Consider the following 19,307-nt stretch of genomic DNA (forward strand, 5'->3'; position numbering starts at 1 on the left):
CCCCCCATCCATCTATTGAACCAGCCTGCCAATGTGCCTGTCCCCCTTTCCCCTTGTCTACAATGCATAGGTATCATCTTTCTTTCGGCCCTCGCCCTTTCCCCCTGTAATTCCAATGTGACGCCGGGTACTTTGCCAACATCCAAAGGTAGACATGCAACACATTTGCTTCATCAAAAGGTATCTTTTCCATGGTAATAAACAGGTAAAACCTCCCCTAAACTCCATTAATGCACAACATTCAATCAAAAATAGCAGGATTATGCTTTTTCTTCAGACAAGTCGGTTGTCCTGCATGTTCCTTCCATAATAACGTTCAAAGAGGTATTGAATTTCTCAAGTGACCTTCAGCCTAGGCTCGTCGTTGCGTCAAGGCGCCGGCCATAGTCAGCGTTGGCAAGGCCGGTCTCGGGATTTCCACACTACGGCTCGGGATCGACCGTCCGCCGGGTGTGCGCGGGTTCGCGACGTTGACGCGCCCGTTTCGGCCTGTGATGCGGCTAGGGTGACCGAAATCCTCGTCGCCGCTGTCGCTGTCGCCATCGTCGTAGTCGGCCAGTCGGGCGAAGTAGTCAGCCAAGCCGTCCACACTAGGGGTGCCCACCACAGCATCGTACTGCGGGGGCAGATCGGCCAAGGGCGGCGGTGCTTCGTCTTCTTCGAAGGCGGGCGGGTTGAACGATGGGTAGCGCAATAAATGCATGGGTCGCGATACAGCAGGCTGTTGTTGTTGCTGCTGCTGTTGTGGGGTGGCGCCTTGTTGCCGCTGCACTGCTTGTGTACCGCCTGCTTGTGCTTGTGTTCCGAGGTGTGCGACGGGTGGTGGTGCTAGAGGCGACGGTTCGACGCTCATGGGCGTAGGCTCGACTGATGGTATGGTGCCAGTGCTCGACGCCGGCGACGGGTTCGTCGCAATAATGCTAGCGTCGTGGCATCCGCAAGTCGCCTGCTGGTGGTACATGGGTTGCTCTGCGCCAGAGTACTCGGGCAAGCTAGTGTTAGCCTGCGTCGCACGACAGTTGAGCACAGTGAACGGCGAGTCAATGCTGATCTCAAAGTGCCGTCTGCGCTTGCCAGCTGGGTCTTCAGGATCAAGTCGCGAGATTCGCATGACAATCTATCAAGTAGGAAAATTAGTTCTGAGTGTATTGAGGATGAGTTGTTGCGCAAGTTCGCTTACCTTGATCCAATGATAGACATTGACGTTCTTCCAGCTGCAATCAGGGTGCAGACGGATAGTTTTGTCCTTGGCCATCTGCTCGCACGTCGGAATCTGCACGTTCATCTCGATTTCGGTTGATCCCCAATATGACTCGAGGCCTAGATCCAAATCACCCAGCAAGTTGTCGGATGGTTCCGGCAAAGGATGAGGCGCAGTGTGGCTCCTTGATGCCTCCAAACTCCGCCTGCGGGCGGCAGCAACTCGTGCTTCGTGTCTCTCGTCGGGCGAGAGCTCGCCACCACTCAAAATGTTGATCTCCGAGTTTTCGAATTGTTTGTCCATCGGTTTGCCAGCGGACTTCTCGAGCAACAAGATCTTCCTTCCAGGGTCCTTTCGAGTGACACGACGGTCGTTGGTCCAGTACTCGATCGATTCGGTGGCAAACACTTTAAGCTTGTGCACCTGAACCTTGGCGAGGGGCGTCAATTTAAAGGCGATGGGAATTTTCGTTCCAATAGGAAACGATTTCCCCGAAATCATGATATCGTAGTGCAACTGGTCCTCCCATTGCCTGCTGATAGAGATGGGTTCGGTCATCTCAAGTGAAAGCTGGTCCGGAACTCGAACAATGCTGACTTCTTTGCTTCCGTGCAGGTTTGGCTTGAACGCGCCGGCTCTCTCGACAACCGTCTCCAACGCCCATTTTACGGAGCCGAACTGGAGCTTCGTCGTTTCTAGTTGGTGGTGGTCGATAGGCAGCTCGAACGAGTATTCGTACGTTCCAGGATAAAAGACCTTGTAGCCCTTCTGCACGGCATTGACGCTGGGGGATTCGCCCTTTCCAAAACTGCGCGATTGGACCGACTGCATGGATAGTCGTTTGTACTCCTTCGCTGTAAGGGTGCCTCTGGGATTGTTCTTCAAGTTCAGGGATAGCTGAGATTGGGATCCCGTCACGCCGAGACTCGAGTTGCTCTCCGAGCTGCCACGGATGTGGTAATTGCACTGGTTGCCGTACGGCGTCTCCCAGGTTTCGTGCATCGCGTGGAAAAAGGTGAGGACCTGCGTCCGCAGCGACTCCTCCTCGTACTGCTCAACCTTCATGGGCGGTATGCCTTCGGGCCACTCCGTTCGTGCCTTTCCGACAAGTTTTAATGTCACCGACTTGAGCTTGACGTTCTTTGTAACATCAAGCTGAAGCTTGCCCCTCAGAAGCGCAGTCGAATTTGCTGTCTCGTGTCGTGGGTGGCCGTCGTGCTCGAATCCGGTCAAGAAAACGTTGGGCTCGGCGAGCACAATCGAACATGACACACCACTTCCCGAAGCGACTGGCTTGGGCACCTCGGTCACCGAGCTCATAATGCTCTTGGCGGAGCGCATAGACATGATGCTACCGCGATGCGAATTTTGTAATGCTGTATTCAGCAGGGGACCACCCCGTCGGTTGTCAGCCATGGTCGAAGGAGGCATACCCGATGCCCCGATTGACGGAACCGAGACCATGGACATGGGCCGTGTGGAGATCTCTGGCCGTGCTCTGAATGTCCGGTGGCAGCTGGACGTACTAGGTCGACCAGAAGGGGCTTCACTACGTGTGGACGCGCTGTCCGTGGTAACGCAGTGAGAGAAACGCTCCTTGATCGGCGCAAGAATCCTCTCGAATGCGGCTCTCTTGGAATTCTTTGTCTTAGGGCTTTTGGGCTGTCGATCACCTCGTGCCTGCTCCTTGTCAACCCTGAAGGATCGTTTGGGTTTCGGGTAGTTTGCGGGCCTCAACTCGGGAGGAATGTAGCCTGAAGGATATGAGACGATATGGATCGATTGTGGTCGTCGTGTCCGCGGCCGTATAGGAGGCACCGGCAAGCTGGGTGGGCGGTTTGACAAGTGATGGCGCGGTCTGTAGTAGACGTGACCGGTTAGTGGATAAGAATGGTGGTCTGTCCGAAGGGAATGGTCTTCGAAATCTGTCATGGTGGCGGTATGTTAGGACGTGTCGCAAACACCAACATCATCTTCCAAGTTCCAAGGCCAGGGAAGGGGACGGGGAAGGGGGCCAGGCCCAATATCTAATACAGGAGTACGGAGTACGGAGTGGGAATGGTAGTATAGGTGAATATAGAATAAGAGTGGGTAACAAGGAGTTGTCTCGGGATGACTTTAGGCACGACTCGCTGGGTAAGGCGAGACGGCGCCAACAATAAGCTGAGGTAGCTTATTGCGCGGCAATGCCGAGATTTAGGTGAATGTAACGAATGCGTTGGCTAGGCCTGGGCGGTGAATGCATCACAGGCATGTAGGGATCATTGTGGTAGACAGGGCCCGGAGTGTATGTAAAGCATGTACAGTACGGGACTGCTAGACTGTTCGTATGCGGAGGGGAATGCAAAACAGGGAAACAGCATGGTTGATGGCAGTTGGCCGGATGGGGATTTTGCGATCTGTGCCCCCCATATATGATGAATAAGACAAAGGAAAATGGGACACCTACGGTTCAGTGAATCATAAAAAAGTCATTATGGTACCAGCGCGGTCGTGGAAGTAAGCGGTCTCGAGCGGGAAAGAGTTTGCTGTTTGAGATAAAGCAAATCCGAATAGGGTGCAGTTTGGAGGGAAGGTCCTGGTCACTCCCCAGCTGCTGCTGCTGCTGCTGCTGCTGCTGCTTGTCTCAATTCTCAATTCCCCTGCCCCTCGCTATCGTCCGACGGGAGATGGAGATTAGGAAGTGGCTCGCGCGACGCCGAATCAAACCGTTCAATTGGGGACAGTGTTTCTGATGGGGCTGCCGTCGCAGAAAGAACGAAAGAAGAGAGTTGGGTTCTGCAGTCGAGTGTCGCAAGCGATATGGGCGGTTGCGGATCGGAAGAGGGGGAGAGAGAGGGAGAGAGAAGAGGCTGGCTCCGTCTGGTCTGGTGCGATGAACGTTAGATTGTCGTGTTGCTGAGTAGGGAGGATTTGAGTGCAATGCAATTGATGCGATACTGATGTTGATGACTACTGTACGGCGGCTGGCCTGAACCGGCTATGAGGGCCTGGTCGGGTAACCTTGCAGATGATCGGCCTATGATGTAGTGCTCCCCAATCGAGCATGGCATCCCCAAGACTGCACGAGACTGGGCTGCTGGGGGCTTGGGATAGCATAGCGTCCAAAGGTGAAGAACCCTAGTCCATAGCGCCCCTCTCGGCGCGGCTTCGTCGGCAACCCTTGGAGCCCTTGGACAATATCCTTCCAAATTACAGAGCGCCCGTTGGCTGAGATGCAGGTGTGTCCATAGCTGCAGTAACACTGCATCATGACCACGGACTCGTGCTCAACCTGCGCTCCTGCGCTCTCGTTCGGCCTCGTCAATTGCTCGCGAAAGAGTCATCGAGAAAGCAAGCCGACAGACAGTCATAGGGGATCCCGAAAGCACAGGCAATTCGGTGTTGGCCCTTGACTGAGTGCTGAGTGCTGCCCTGGCCACTGGTGTCATCCCCAGTGCCAGCGCGAGTCAGTGCCGCAGATGAAGTAATGCCTACAATATGTAGATATGGCAGGATTTTAGGAACCTCCAGGCCTGGCGGGTGCGGAGAAGGGCGAGCTCGGCCAATCACAAGTCTCAGATTTCTGCTCCGCGTCACGAGCACACCCCTGGCAGCAATTTTTCCTCCTGTTTCCAAGGCGAGGAAGCGGAACTCGGAAGTTGTCCAAGATTATGGGAATAGGTCCCGGATTCTACGTATCACAAGCCTGGCCCTGCTGTGCATACATACATGCGTGCGTGCATACAGAAGATAATAGCAATGCCAATGAGAGAGGAACGCCTCTTCAGATGAACATCTCCGAAGTACCCTGACTGGGTCTCGTCCAATCCACTAGCATCAACTTGAAGCGACCGTGTGTGCGTCCAGTAGGTACTAGCAAGCAACAGTACAGCAAACGGAAATAACTTGTCAGTGGTGGTTAGTGCATCACGGGGAGACCGCCAGGATAGCTTCAGTGCTTTTCTCTTTCAACACCATACTGCGACACGTCAACCGCCGGCAGTGTTTCGCTAATAAACCGGGGATGATCCCTCGATGCATGGGCGCTGCCCTCCCTTCAAAAAGTCGTATCATCGGCGGTGTGAGCTCGCTCAGCTCGGCAACCTGGAAAACTGCTAGTATGTAGTAGACAAGGCACACATAAAACGAATCATCCAAGCTCGCTGGGCTGGCTGCTATGCGGTGTAGAGAACCAACAGCCAACCAAACCGCCCCCTTTTTTTCTGACCGAAAGCCGAAGTTGTGGCGGCGCAAAGGTTAGGTAATGCAGGTTTACGTACGTCGACAGCGGCATCATCGGGATGCCACTTTCGAACCTGGGATGGGCGTCGATCAGGCCGATCAGCACCCCCGTGGCACGATGGATAGCACGTCTATGCCTCCGGGAACGGCGCTGGGGTGGTGGGCGGGCGACGTGCGGGACGAGACGCGAAAACTGGGACCCCCTCGGAGGAACCGGCATGCTCTAGATCGACGCTTTCCATTAACGTTCTCGGTAGACTGACGGGCTAGCGAGATGGAAGAAAATTCAGTATCTCCTAGGGGGGCAGATCAGTTGGAGAGATACAAGTAGGGCGTGGTAGACGACGCTCCAAGCCAGGGCAGTTGCGCAAAAAGAGTCCTGCAAACTTTATCTTCAGCTTAGCCTTGGTCGATGGATTGGTTGACCGATGCCCGCACTGACGCCGCCATGGTCTTTGACCTCCGATCAGAATCGTCATCTCGTCATAGGGGTCTCCAACATACGGCAGTTTTTACTAGCTGACTGCACATACGACTCCGTATGTACTCTAGGGTAGGGCATTTGGAATCAATGTCAAGGGGAAGATGGCCGGCCTTCCGAGCAGAGCAGACCTAGACGCTTGATAGGCATGCGCATTATGGACTGATGACTGCACCAAGCAAGACAACTCACGAGTCCCCAATTGGTAATGCGGTCCTTTCTTTTGTCCTCTCTAGGAGGAGACCGCCATTTCCCATTTCCAAGGAAGGGGAGGTCAAAATGGGACAAAATGGGAATGGGAGCGTGTGCCTCCATGCAGCATCACGTCAGGCCGAGCAAGGGCCTGGAGTTCCCAGTATTCCCACCCAACCAATCGTGCGTAGGGGCGGTTAGCTGCCAGTGCCCAAACCGTCCAAGCCAAGCTTTTCCGTCGTTCTATCTTTCGCTGGCCGTCACCAAGATGGATGACGAATCTTAATTAGGGCGACGAAAACGGGAGTCGATCTGCACTCGGCTCCTGCAAGCCAACCACCAGCCAACCATCACGCTGGATCGAATATACGTACGTAGTGTTGATAATGCTGGCTGACTGAAGAAAAAAATCTGCACCACCCACGTACACACATAACACGATTGTTATTATTATTCTGATTTGAGGATTTCATCGTTCAATAGGCTAGGATGGATCTGAGTCTTTGCATCAGTGGGCGAGTAAGCCAGCAAGCCGCCATTCCCGTGGGCCTTGTCGTGCCTGTCCCTGGCCGTACGATGAGATCCGAGCAGATCGGATCAAGCGACGGCAAGGTTTCGCTCGTTCGGACTGATCATTCAGCCCTGAATTAGGGATGAGATTAACTTTCTGTTCTGCATCTTGCTGCTTACTGTATGTACCTGTGCTCCCCCGTAATGCGCGTGCATTAGACAAGACGAGGTGCTTGATAGGATAGATTCAGGCATCGACGCAGATGCCGGACGTTAGATTATGCACGAGCTAGAGATGGTAAACAATGCATACTACCTACAATCCACCACACTACTCAGTCAGCCGGCCGACCTATTGCGCCGCGATTCTGTCGCAGAAGCTTTTCGATTTTGCAGGTGCTGTTGCATTGGGACTGGACATCCTCAATTAAGAACATGCAAACCGACCCGCTGGGTTGCTTAGCGAGGGCTTCTAATCGTCAAGCTAATGGCAGTTTCAATACGATGCACACACTTCTACTGAGTGAACTAAGAGCGAGAGATCCAGATGTCCAGACGTTGGGCGAAAATCCTCCGCAAACCGGTCCCTCTTGTTCTCCTTTGAAGCCCAGTTAATCGTGCAATACCATGTATTGGGCCGCATTATGCGAACCAACCCCTTATGCCAAGTGGAATCGAGTATAACGGGCCAGGATGGCCACATCATCCGATGCGCATCTAGAAGATCTAGAACTCTAGATAGACCCTTTGCCCGGAGGCATAGGATGATGAGTTCAAAAAAAGGCTGACTTGCTATGCCGGGTCATCCTCGTAAACTATTTGGATTGGCGATGGGGACATCCTATCTTAGCAGCTCCCCCATTAATAAAAGTGAGGCTGTCGACGGAGATCATTTGCTTTCCCCCGCCCCCCTCAGGGTCTATCTGTTAGTATAGAACAGAACCCCTATATGTGAGTATGGAACGAGACGAGCTACGCCCGTTCATTCAATGTTCGTAAGATATCGTGACTGGCTGTCAATTGACTGAATGAAACCCTGGCATATACATTTTCAACCTATCCCGTGGCAGAAAACCTGCAATCTGGATCTCACAACCTACTTGCGAGGAGATCGGATGACTGAGAGCATATGGACAAGCCTCATGCATGCAGGTACATAGTAGTAGGTAATAATAATAAGAAAAAGAATAGCCTATCGGGAACTGCCAGCCCAAATCATATTCCTCTCCTCACTCCCTCAGAGCAAGAAGAGCCGCGGATCGCGCAATATTCTCTTCTTGCAGGGTTGCAGTATCTTACTCGATACACGTGTGTGGTTGCTCGTATGTACTCTACATACGAAGTGTGGTGACGTTCGAATATAGCTGGGGTTCCCAAGTCAGAGACAGAGAGGGGAACAAGAGAGGGAAATGGAAAAAGGAATGGTATTTGCCAGATCAACCCCTCTTCTCCTCATTCTCTCGCATATAGACTCGCAGGTTACCTTGAGACCCCCATTCAGCCATTGTGATTCCACATCACTCAGAACGGAAGGCCGAGCCGCGAATCGCGCGGGTATCTTCGCCAGGAAGCGTCGCACGCGAACGTAGCTGGGATCCCCAAGTCAAGAGAGGAGAAGGCAGGAAAGAGAGATAGGGCAGAATGACAGAGCCCCCAGCAGCGCTACTGGCGGCATCATCGGCTTAAGCCTCCTTCTTGTCTTCTCAGTACTCTCGACACAAAGAATGACGGAGTATGCGGAAGAAGTTGAAGGGCGTGTGCGCTTGTCCGGCAATTTGACTTTCTAAGGGCTAACTGGCAATGTCGCGTAGTCGCGGCGCCCATTGACCCCCATGATTCACCAGGCTACTCACTTCCGATCAAGCCACCAAGAGCTTGAGAGTCGGACATATCGGACATGTAGAATCATCCAGGGGAACGGAACTGAGCGTAATTCGTATAATGTTTCGACGTAACTGACCATCTAACTGTCACAAACCCCTTTTTGATCCCACAGGACAACAGCCATCATGGCGTGGCAACAAAGCGCCAACTAACTAACCCCTGGATTCCAAATCATTTCAGCTCACACTCTCCAGACTGACCTCCTTGCCCAGTCCGTTCTTCTCGTAGTCCATCCCACAGTTAGCAGAGAGGGAACCGTGAGCACCGCTGGCACTACCATTAGCAGTCTTCGCCCTAGCGGCATCACCGCGGACGTTCAGAAGTCCTCCCTCCCCGTCATCAGCCCCCCTTGCGCTTGAGCCCATTCTGCTTCGAGGCGCCCGTCTTGACGTCTCCATTGCTGTCGTCATCGTCGCAGAGCAGGTCGACGTCCGACCCCGCGAGCCACTGCTCTATCTTGCCGTACATGGCGTGCCACGCCGCATGGTCGCGCGCCGTCGGCAAGCAGCGTGTGACGGGGTAGCCCAGCGCGCTCTGCGCCGCGGCGAGGTGGCGGTAGCCCTCGGGGAACGAGCCCAGCAGCTCGGCGGGGAAGGTGGGGGCGCGGTTGCCGTCGACGGGCACGACCTTGTCCTTCTCGTAGAAGAGCTTGACGTACTTGGCCTTCCACTCGGCGTCCTGCTTGACGCAGAAGAAGACGAAGCGGCAGTCGCAGTCGACGTCGTACTCGGCCCCCTCGGGGCAGAAGACGCTGGCCTGCGCCGGCGTAGTCCGGAACCGCTGCGTGATGGTCGCTTTCATCTTGCCGATGGCGCGCTCCGGGGTGCGAGGGCGACAGCTCGACCAGGGTCCCGCACTCGCGGTGCATGATGAAGTCGCCGCGGTCCTTGCCGCGCTTGGAGATGGCGATGAAGTTGTCAATGGTCTGGCCCTTGCTCCAGGCTGTAGACAGTGCTGGTTGTTAGCTGGTGGACAGCAAGCGTCTGAGTTTGGTATGGATGATGTATATACAGTTGAACACCATCAGGTATAACTTGCAGAGAGAAGGAAGTAGATGGGAAGGATATGCTTGGCTTACTTGTCCAGACCATGGCCTCCTTGCAGAACAGGCTGCGGTAGTTCTTCCATTCTGAAGCATCACGGTATACGGGCCATCCTTTGCAAAGCTCCGAAACAGCAAAGCGGTTCAGGAGGTCCTCTGATGAACCGTTGATGTGGGAGTACTGGTGGACTTGAGCGTCCGCTGAGGTAGTCATGTTTGGGTATCGGCTTTGCGTCGGTTGCGGATTGAGTGTTGATAAGGGGTCGTTTGAGGGGGTTTATAGTGTTCTGGTGATCTGGATAGAGACTCGGTATTCGTCTTTGTCGTCCCCTCTCAAGGTTTATATATTCGCAGAGAGACACGTCGGCTGGAGTGACCGAACTCCCGAAAGCCAAGCAAGGTAAGGAGGGCTCGCCGACAACGTCGCCTTCCTAAAAGATCATCGTCCGTCGAGATCGAACGATATTATGTCATGGGCATGCAAGATCACAATCAATCATATCGCCCATTCGATCGCGGGCCTTGTCTAGATTGCCGTTTCCCCTTGACGCAAGGAGTAGACGGGAGATGAGAGGCGAATCGCCAGCAAACAACCTTCGAAAGATCCACCAGGGCGAAGCAGGTAAGCGTTTCCTCTGCCATCTCATCAGTCGATTGCTCAGGACTTGCGCGATAGAGGGAAGTATATGAAGCCCGAACTAATGCGCTGGTCCGGAGCACCCCCTGGGTTGAAATTTGAGATTTGACAAAGATAAGTAGCCATGTCTGCATACACCACCGTGGGGTCGTCATGGTCCGTCTCACATGTACGAGTGCTAAACACGTAATAGGCTCGAGCAATGCTACACTCGATCTATCGTGAGTGTATTTGCCATGTGGTGGCGGTGTCAATTTTGGTCGTACATATTGAGGGTGAGCATGTAGGATATGTTTGATTCGATAGCTTGGAGGAAGGCAATTGGGACGAACGATGCCGCTATGCTGCAGCCACACACAACGCGCCCCTTGCCTTGCGGCTAAGTAGCGGTGAAACGCGGTGTTGAATGACGAGGTTTGCACAAAGCTCAGCTCCTGAGTGAACACCACGGGAACCTGCCTTCTGTTATGTAAAGGGTTGACGAGGTACTGGCCGGGTATCAGACCGAGGGTCGCGTATCACCGGGACTTATTCCCTCGTCTGTCAAAATAAGGCCTGTACAACAGAGATGTGGTACGGGCATGCAATTCATGCATAATAGGATGATTTCTCGGGAATTAAGGCACCTTAATGCATCGTTCCCATCTATTCGGTTGATCGTGCTGCATGACACAAACTATGTGTCCTGGCAACAATGTGTCCTTTTGGTTACACTACCTTTTTGTCAGCCGCAACGCTTGCCTGTTCTGGCTGAATATCGATAATATTATAAAATATCAAGGTATAGTTGCGTAGAAGCCGTTCATTCATTGTTGTCCGTTCTGACCTCATAGTCACATGCTGTTTGCTAGAGCTGTCCGTGTGTGATATTGGAACATGTCCACACCTACATTGTGATCCCGTCGGAGAAGATGAAAACGCAACCATAAGCACTGATTGGCCAAGCCACCATGCGCCCGGTGCCAGGTTGTCATCGGCCTGGCCATATATGGAATGCGACGTTCAAGTCTTATCTTCCAGCAATGCCTGACAGTCCTTCTGACTCGGCGGTCTCGCAGCATCGATACCTGAATCTCGGTTTCAACGTCGTTAACCGACGTAAGTTCTGCACCGGATATCATTCCGTAGCCTAGCGCAGATGCCCAAACCCGGACGATGTAACAAGTGAGAGGAGAGGAGATATGATAGATCATAATCAATTTCTACAACGGCTGCTTCCTCCTGCAGCCATATTTACGGGGCGAGCCGGATACCATTTGCCGGCTTCGGCTGCGCAGATGCATGTTCTCTGCAAGGTGTAGTTCAGGGTTTGATATGAAGTCTATCATTCTGTAAGCTGTAAGCCGCACAGCTAGTCTGATCTTACCGAATGAGAGACACCTCACACGAACAAGAAAAAATGGAAGCCTTATCTCTCTACATGTAGTAGTTCTCAATCTTCGTAGATCTTCTCGCCTTTGTGATTCACAGGGTTGGTCTTCCTCCAACCAGGCAAGACGAAACCCGCCTCGTCATCCTCGGGGAAGGGGCCGATGTGCTCCTTGACAGCGTCGAAGAATACGCGATATGCCTGACCGCTCATATGCAGGCCATCTGGGAGCATCTGTTCCAATCCACCCCTGATACTGCCAGGGTACCCCAGCGGCAAGCCAGCCTTGCCGAGTCCCTTGTCGTCCAGATCGGGGGTGGCTGCAATGGCCGCCTTCATGATGGCTGCGTGCAGATCGACCAGTACAGTACCAGGGACGTCGGCAGCTACTTGGCGCGCGATTTCGGAGTATCTGGCGCTCACGGCCGCGTCTCGACACGCCCGGCCGTGCTTCTCCTTATCCACCTTCTCGGCCATGATTTCATCCATAGGCGGAGGGGTTACGAGCAGGATCTTGGGACTGTGGGCCACTATGTTGGGGTGAGTGATAATAGTCTTCAGGTTTGACCTGTAATCCTCTTCATCCACGTGCTGCGATGCCGTGTCTAGTTCCAGGGCCGCATCATTCGCTCCCAGCAGCACCAGCTAAGTACGTACTGTCAGACCACGGTGCCACCATGGAGACACATTGTGCCAAGACGGGGAACTGACCAGATACTCGATCCTTGGAGCGGCCTCGGAGCGTGGCGGGAATATCGTCTCCAAGTATCTGACTACGTTTTTGGTGTTCCATCCGGAGAAGCCTCGATTGATTACATCCAGTCGACGAACACACACTGATATCGGTTAGTCGTGGATGTCGACTTGGCGCTCTGATTGGCAGCGATGACGTACAATCTTGAAGAGCACCTTGGAAACAGAAGCCATCCGAAACTTTAGTGCAGAATTGGAAGAGCGAATCTCCAAGCAGGACGACCTGGTTGTAGATGACTGGCCCATCTGGGAGCTCGGGCAAGGCAGCTTCCCCGTCGAGGCGGGGGCTTCTTCGAGGGGTTCTCTGCGGTAGTCATTGTCTTTAGAGATAATGCGTTCTGGCGTATCGTGAAATCAGGGTCATCAAAAACAGGCGATTCTAATATTCTAAGTGATTTCCAAGAAGAAATAGCTATAGATTATTGGTAGAAGCTGAAGTTGTCGAAGTGATTATCCTGACGTCCCAGTTCTTGAGGAGAGGTGGTAGTGGGGGTGGCTGGTCAGTTGAGCTGCACGACGACGACAGGCCCACTCGTTCCCCAAACCAACAACCACCGGCACAATGGCAGAGCCAATCAAGAAGCAATCAAGTCACCTCCAAACCCCTAAATGCAGAATACCGTGGTAACATTTACTCTATAATGAACCTTCAGATCTTCGCTTTCACGCCGCCCGATCTTGGCTTGATGGGTATCCTGGGATGGTCTCCCGCTAGCTTCAGAGAAGTAATCTTCTCAAGCTCGTCCACAGCCTCGAAAGCCCTGCCCAAGTTGACTTTGATCGTCTGAAAACCGATCTTCTTGGCCGCCTTCAAGTTCTCCCCTATGTCGTCGAGAAACAAGATGTCTTCAGGTTTGACACCATCCTCCAGTCGCAAAGTCTTGCCCCTCTTGTCTCCCGAGTGGGACAGGGCAAACTTGTTCACCTCACCAAGCGTATACTCGTACATCTTGGGATCCGGCTTGCGCAAGCCGACGTGTGCACTGGAGACGAAAACATCAAAGAGGGTTTTCACAGGCCCGCCAAAGAAATCCTCCTGGTATAACTCGTGGCCAGGCGGAAATATGACGGTGTTGCTGACGGCAGCTATGATGTACTTGCCACTGTCTCTGAGGTTCTTCAAGGCCGGGAACATCCAAGGATCCGGGCCCGTTGAGCTGGTCATCATGTAGTTGAACAGCCACCGGGCGTCGATTTTGGGCAGCGGGGGAAGCTCCTGTGGTAGGCTGGGGTGCTTGCTTTGCTGGGCCTTGTAAAATGCTTCCCATCTTGAAGCGTCGTGGAGGTCCTCGCTAAAGCCTTTGAAAAAGGCATCGTCCATGGGTATCTGGCCTCGCTCGATCTTGTGCCAGTACCCGTTGGGAGCGGTTTTGGATAGGGAGTAATTGACCCATCCCGGAGGGATACCTAAGCCAAGTTCATAATCAAGAATAGCTTGGAATGGAGATACCACCTAGGTATCATTACAGATCATTATCAGCAGGCGATAGGTATGTGCTGTTGAAGCCAAATTTCTACAACACCGGAAACACATATGTATGTAGTTCACGACACTGGGGTTCATCTTGAGTGGAGAGACGGGAGAGACGGGAAAGGGAGCGGATAGCGGGCACTTACAACTACCCCACCGATGTCGAACAATATGACCTTTGGCTGTGGCATTGCAGCCTTTTCAGTGTGTTCAGAGAGTACGCGAGGTCAAGCAGATGGCAATCCGGCTCAATGAGTCTCGTTCTGCAGTAAATGAAGAGGTTCTGTTTACGTAGGGGGAAGGCCGCCAACTCATGAATGTTGAATGCATCCCCTGCCGAGACATATCTGGAGTCCTCGGGATGGGACGACTGAGCCTCGGTTCATTGAGTGTGGCTTGCTTGAATGGCCGAAGCAAATGTGGCTGGAAGTCTATGGCTGAAAGATTGAAGCCAAGAAAATAGCGGTACGTACCTGTAGGGCGGTCTGGCTTATCGCTATCGCTGCTGGCCCACTCAATCCCAATTAGGAAGGGCCAATCGTAGCCAACCGCACTTTCCTCTGCCTGTAAAAATCGTACCCCACCACGTCGAGTTCGCACACCAAGCCAGGCCAGGGTTGTGGATTTTTGCGCCCACAAGCCTTCTTCGCAGAAATTCAAGGTCGAGCAAAAGTTTCCGGCAGTTCCTTCAACTCCATCCCCCATCAACCCGTCAAACAGCTCCAACATTGTATCGTGCACCGTCAATCGACACGAAACAGACAAGATGGTAAGTTGATACACCGATCCGATCATCATTTTGATGCCTACGAACCCAGTTCAATCCGCTATGCCGCAATGCCGCTGCGTCCAGTCCAACCAATGCCAGAAACGGCTCGTGTTGTGTCTGTGATTTTTGTCTCCCACAAAGAGTCTATGCAAGATGCTTCGGAAGCGTGATCTTGATCACTGTACAATCTTCTGAAGCGCAAATTGCTGACTCGAGGTCTATCGTGAATACAGCCGTTCCAGAAGTTGCAGAAGAACAGCGCGTACTACAGTCGCTTCCAGACCAAGTACAAGCGCAGAAGATCCGGAAAGACCGACTACTACGCCCGCAAGCGATTGATCACCCAGGCCAAGAACAAGTACAATGCCCCCAAGTACCGCCTGGTGGTCCGCTTCACCAACCGCGACATCATCATGCAGATCGTCACCTCCGAGATCACTGGCGACAAGGTCTTCGCTTCTGCCTACGCCCACGAGCTGAAGGCCTACGGCATCGAGCACGGCCTCACCAACTGGGCCGCTGCCTACTGCACCGGTCTCCTGATCGCCCGCCGTGTCCTCAAGAAGCTCGGCCTCGACGAGACCTTCACCGGTGTCGAGGAGGCTGATGGCGAGTACACCCTCACCGAGGCTGCCGAGCAGGACGGTGAGGAGCGCCGCCCCTTCAAGGCCTTCCTCGATGTCGGTCTGGCCCGTACCTCCACTGGTGCCCGTGTCTTCGGTGCCATGAAGGGCGCCTCCGACGGTGGTATCCTCATCCCCCACTCCGAGAACCGTTTCCCCGGTTACGACATGGAGAGCAAGGAGCTCGACGCCGAGACCCTGAAGAAGTACATCATGGGCGGTCACGTCGCTGAGTACATGGAGACTCTGGCCGACGATGATGAGGAGCGTTACCGATCGCAGTTCCAGAAGTACATCGATGACGATGTTGAGGCCGATGGTCTCGAGGACCTCTACACCGAGGCCCACGCCGCCATCCGCGAGGACCCCTTCAAGAAGGTCGAGAGCGACGCCCCCAAGAAGTCCAAGGACGAGTGGAAGGCCGAGTCCAAGAAGTACCGCCACCAGAAGCTGTCCAAGGCTGAACGTGACCAGCGTGTGCAGGACAAGATGGCTGAGATCCTCAAGGCAAACTAAGTGTAATTGGTTTGGCATGGGTTGGGTTGCAAAAGGGAATGGCTTCGTCCCCGGATTTATGATGGTTTCCGGTAGTTAGGAGTTCACAATCACAAGGGTTCATGATTTGGCAAACACTACTTGAGCTACTTCACCTTGTGTGATACCCCCAGTGTGCGATATCCATCGCATAGGAATCAGTTGCTGCTTCTGATAATGATACACACGATCTACTGTGTCCTTCCACGTCTTTGATCATCGACAGGTGAGATCAATGATCAACGCAAGTAACGTATTTTCCATGTACCGGTCACCCCCAGCCTCCAGATGGCTGGTACAAATCCGTCTGTGCTCTTTCCAATGCCTTGGCCAAAGTAATTGTATAGTATATGTGTATCACTGGTAAGATTTTGTGTCGTGAGTACACGATCTACACGGTAAACTGAGTAGTCGATTGACGCATATGACTACTTGAATTACTATAGGGATGTCTCAAGCTGTGTTTCGATGTTCGGAAAGGAGACTGCCCACCAATATTCAGCGTAGCCAATCTCAACACATCACGGGCCAAGATTCAAGCTACCTAACTACCTACCTTACACATCACCAGCTCTAACTGAGATACTGGCTTTATTATGACAAATGCAGCACTTTTTTTATGGAAAACGAGTGCTTTTATAAGATATAGGCCTCTATCTTCACATCATCTTTAGAACGTACGAGTGCGATGTCACAGCATGAGACGTAAATTGTTATGCAAAGTGGCTCCTTTCCCCTTGACTTCTTACTGCTTATCGATTATCTCTTTAATTCTTTTGTCTTCTTCGTTTCGTCGCCCCAGCAGCGATTTCTTCCGATCTCACCAAATGTTTTATCAAATGTTTGGCCAACTCGTCTACCGGTTCTAGCTCATCTTCCTGGCTCCAGTTGGCGCTATTGAGGGACGCTGACCGTCCGCTATCGCTGCCGCCGTCGTCATCCTCTTGTGATAGCAAAGGAGGTGTCGGGATCAGATGCTCTTCCCAGTTGCTATCGTTTCTACATTCCATCCTAATGAGGCTGAGATTTCTTCCGGCAGTCCCCTCGTGTCTAACAGGTCTCGAAGACAAGCATAAACCCGCCCCGCCCCCTTCCGCGTAGCATATTGGCTTGCCATCGCTGTCGCTGCCATCATCGTTTTGCTGCGGCTCATTGGTGGTGAACGGCAGTCCGTCTCGATTCCAAAACCGAAGTATTGGAACGACCCAATTTTTAGCGGTCTCGCCATCGACGTCGGTACCGGTATCGATGCCCTTTTCCGTGATCAGCGGACCCGGCGCTTTTGATGTCAAAGACGACGTGCGTAACATCTCTCGCTGGGAAGCCGAATCGAGAAAGGAAATCAGCATCCACTTGCTAATACGGTGAGCCAGCGAATTGCCACAGTGTGCCTGCATCGTGATGAGCGAGGCACGCAACCCGCGCGGCACCGCTATGACCTTATTGGATGAAATGAACCTCGGTCGTGGTTTTTTGTTGTTCTCCTCCTGCAGCTGGTTCAATCGGGTTTCCCTTGTGTATGCCATGTGCGCGAAGGTGGCCGAGGGAAGCACTTTATCCCCGCAACAGGAACACAAATAGAATGGTGCTAGGTCAAGAGAGCCACCGCAATACATTCCGTACATATCGGTCTGGGTCCAGACGTTGGAAAAGAATGAGTGGCCACCGCCGGATTGGTGGGCTCCCTTGCTTCCGTCTCCTGGCCATAAACAGCCGTCGCCCAGCTCACAGTCGAGGTCGCTGAAATCAGGACACATTCGCGCTTGTATTGCAGAGGTGAAGCCAGCAACGATCAGCTGTTCTTCTATTATGGCGGCTCTGTGGCTTTGCTTTGCCAATGATTCCCGGTCGCAATTATTTGAACGCCTGCATAATACGTTCAGTAGGTTGATGACGCAGGTTAGGTCAGGTCGGAAACTCAGATTGCCCAGGACATGAGATTCGAGGATGCCGGCCTCCACCAGCAACTGTAGGAGTTCTGTCTGCAAACTCAGATCTGTTTCTCTGGCGTACTTCTCGTATATGTGCAAATCCTTCGAAGCCCCTGTATTGATTAAGATTAGCTTGCTCCCAATATGATATACAGGTATCGGATGTCTGAGGCGACAGTCAGAAGCCTTACCAGCAGCATCAGAAAAGTATGGATGTTCAAAAGAAGAGATGTTTGTCCGCCTTTTGAATCGTAGCAGACCCAACGATTCTGTGTATTTAGAATTAGTGACATTGAGATTACCAGCCCCATGGAACCGTTTAAGGTGGACTTGGAGCTCTTCCCACGATCCGAAACTTTCGTTCAGGTCGCACTTCCCGAAGGAGTGTTCATATACAAGGTGCTTGCCGAAAGTATGAGGGTCGTCCAGTGTTTTCATGGGGAATCCTTCGCCACAGAACAAACACAGTTCCAGATGAGGATCCCCCTCAGACGGAATACGGGCGTCGTCAATACCTGAAAGTGCATCGCATGTCCATTCCGTTGTCGACTTGGCCGTATCAGCCGGAGGTCCCTTCTTCAATGATTTGATGTTATCGTGCGTATGCTGCAACTCAGACTGAGCAGGACTGAGCTTGCAGGGAAGTGCCGACAATGACGCAGCAATGCTGGAAAGACTGCTGCATATGCTGGCCATATCAAAAGACCCGGTGTTGCTGGAAGGCTGGTGGTGTTCTAGGGACCATTTCTGTCTGGACGGAGAATGCGCGTGTATCGAGCTCCCAGATTCTGTATTCGGGTATGAAGCAGAAGCAGCATATATGCTTCGTATTTCTTGATCGCATTGCCCTTGATATGAGCTCATACCCTCTGATGAGGCACCAAATCGGTCTTGGAGACTAACTTGAACATTCTGGAGAAGTTGCAATACCTGCCCATTTATTAAGTTGTTCGTTGTCATTGTGGACTTGCCCAGTTGATCAAGTATTGCCTCGCTAGCCTTGCTTTGTGTATTGCTCAACAGATCTAGTCTGGAGTTCAACTCCCATACGCTCATGTGCCCCTTTAGCACGAGGGCTCTGTGTTTTCCGTCAACATACGAGGCCACTATTAGCCCCAATCAGTTACTAGTTGGACACTTACACGGTTAATGTAGCAAGAGAGTTGCTGATATTCTGGCGATGCTTTGTCACATTAGCCTCGAAGCTTCGAAGCGTGTCGGGCCCTGACATGGCCATTTTGATCTGCCGGAAAAATGCCTTGAGTCCCGACTTGCGCTTGGATTCGAGCCCTGCTGCGATTTGGATCCAGTTTGTGATGTCATCACTACACAGTTTCGCGAGGTATTTCAGGTTTGTGATATTTATCTTGATCGTGTTGGTAAAATCGCCCTGGGATTGACCCTCAAGATGTTGGGCCACTGCTCTGACGTCCATCAGCGTAGCCTCGAGGCTGATCATATCGCTTCGTAGCCTCCGGGTAAGATGAGGTGCTTGCTTATAGCCAGCAAAGAACTTTTGAAGCTTCGCGATGCCTTCGACAGATTGGCCGATAAAGCCGAGAATGCCGACTATGGAGCCTGCTGCCCCCAGCGCCTCCATGACTTCTTCTTCAACGAACTGGAAGTATTTGAGGAGAACGCTTGATCAGAGAGGGGTAGGGAATTGCTTACTATGTATATCATACA

General features: G+C 52.6%; 6 protein-coding genes across 6 annotated transcripts; 1 reads left to right on the plus strand and 5 right to left on the minus strand.

Annotated features, from left to right (window-relative positions):
* Positions 1-352: 352 nt before the first annotated feature.
* On the minus strand, positions 353-3,133 carry PG998_000241 (arrestin domain-containing protein; the record flags this gene model as incomplete). Its single annotated transcript, XM_066867059.1, has 2 exons — positions 353-1,117; positions 1,181-3,133. The coding sequence occupies 2 exons, from the start codon at positions 3,131-3,133 to the stop codon at positions 353-355; spliced, it is 2,718 nt and encodes a 905-aa protein (XP_066735474.1).
* Positions 3,134-8,831: 5,698 nt separating this feature from the next.
* On the minus strand, positions 8,832-9,748 carry PG998_000242 (catabolic 3-dehydroquinase; the record flags this gene model as incomplete). The annotated part of the gene is made up of 3 exons (XM_066867060.1): positions 8,832-9,272; positions 9,337-9,434; positions 9,571-9,748. The coding sequence occupies 3 exons, from the start codon at positions 9,746-9,748 to the stop codon at positions 8,832-8,834; spliced, it is 717 nt and encodes a 238-aa protein (XP_066735475.1).
* Positions 9,749-11,603: 1,855 nt separating this feature from the next.
* PG998_000243 (GDSL Lipase/Acylhydrolase family protein) lies at positions 11,604-12,579 on the minus strand (the record flags this gene model as incomplete). The annotated part of the gene is given in 3 exon segments (XM_066867061.1): positions 11,604-12,185; positions 12,198-12,376; positions 12,435-12,579. Coding segments are annotated over 3 exon segments (906 nt in total), but the record flags the coding sequence as incomplete, so codon positions are not given.
* A 363-nt stretch (positions 12,580-12,942) lies between these two features.
* Positions 12,943-13,955, minus strand: PG998_000244 (uncharacterized protein; the record flags this gene model as incomplete). Its single annotated transcript, XM_066867062.1, has 2 exons — positions 12,943-13,746; positions 13,911-13,955. 2 exons carry the CDS (start codon positions 13,953-13,955, stop codon positions 12,943-12,945), a joined length of 849 nt encoding a protein of 282 aa, XP_066735477.1.
* A 575-nt stretch (positions 13,956-14,530) lies between these two features.
* PG998_000245 (60S ribosomal protein uL18) lies at positions 14,531-15,672 on the plus strand (the record flags this gene model as incomplete). Its single annotated transcript, XM_066867063.1, has 2 exons — positions 14,531-14,533; positions 14,767-15,672. 2 exons carry the CDS (start codon positions 14,531-14,533, stop codon positions 15,670-15,672), a joined length of 909 nt encoding a protein of 302 aa, XP_066735478.1.
* Positions 15,673-18,759: 3,087 nt separating this feature from the next.
* On the minus strand, positions 18,760-19,221 carry PG998_000246 (uncharacterized protein; the record flags this gene model as incomplete). Its single annotated transcript, XM_066867064.1, has 1 exon — positions 18,760-19,221. The coding sequence occupies one exon, from the start codon at positions 19,219-19,221 to the stop codon at positions 18,760-18,762; it is 462 nt and encodes a 153-aa protein (XP_066735479.1).
* Positions 19,222-19,307: the final 86 nt, after the last annotated feature.

Source organism: Apiospora kogelbergensis (genome assembly GCF_038363985.1).
Source record: "Apiospora kogelbergensis strain CBS 113332 chromosome Unknown utg000001l_segment0_segment0, whole genome shotgun sequence".
Taxonomy (NCBI): domain Eukaryota; kingdom Fungi; phylum Ascomycota; class Sordariomycetes; order Amphisphaeriales; family Apiosporaceae; genus Apiospora; species Apiospora kogelbergensis.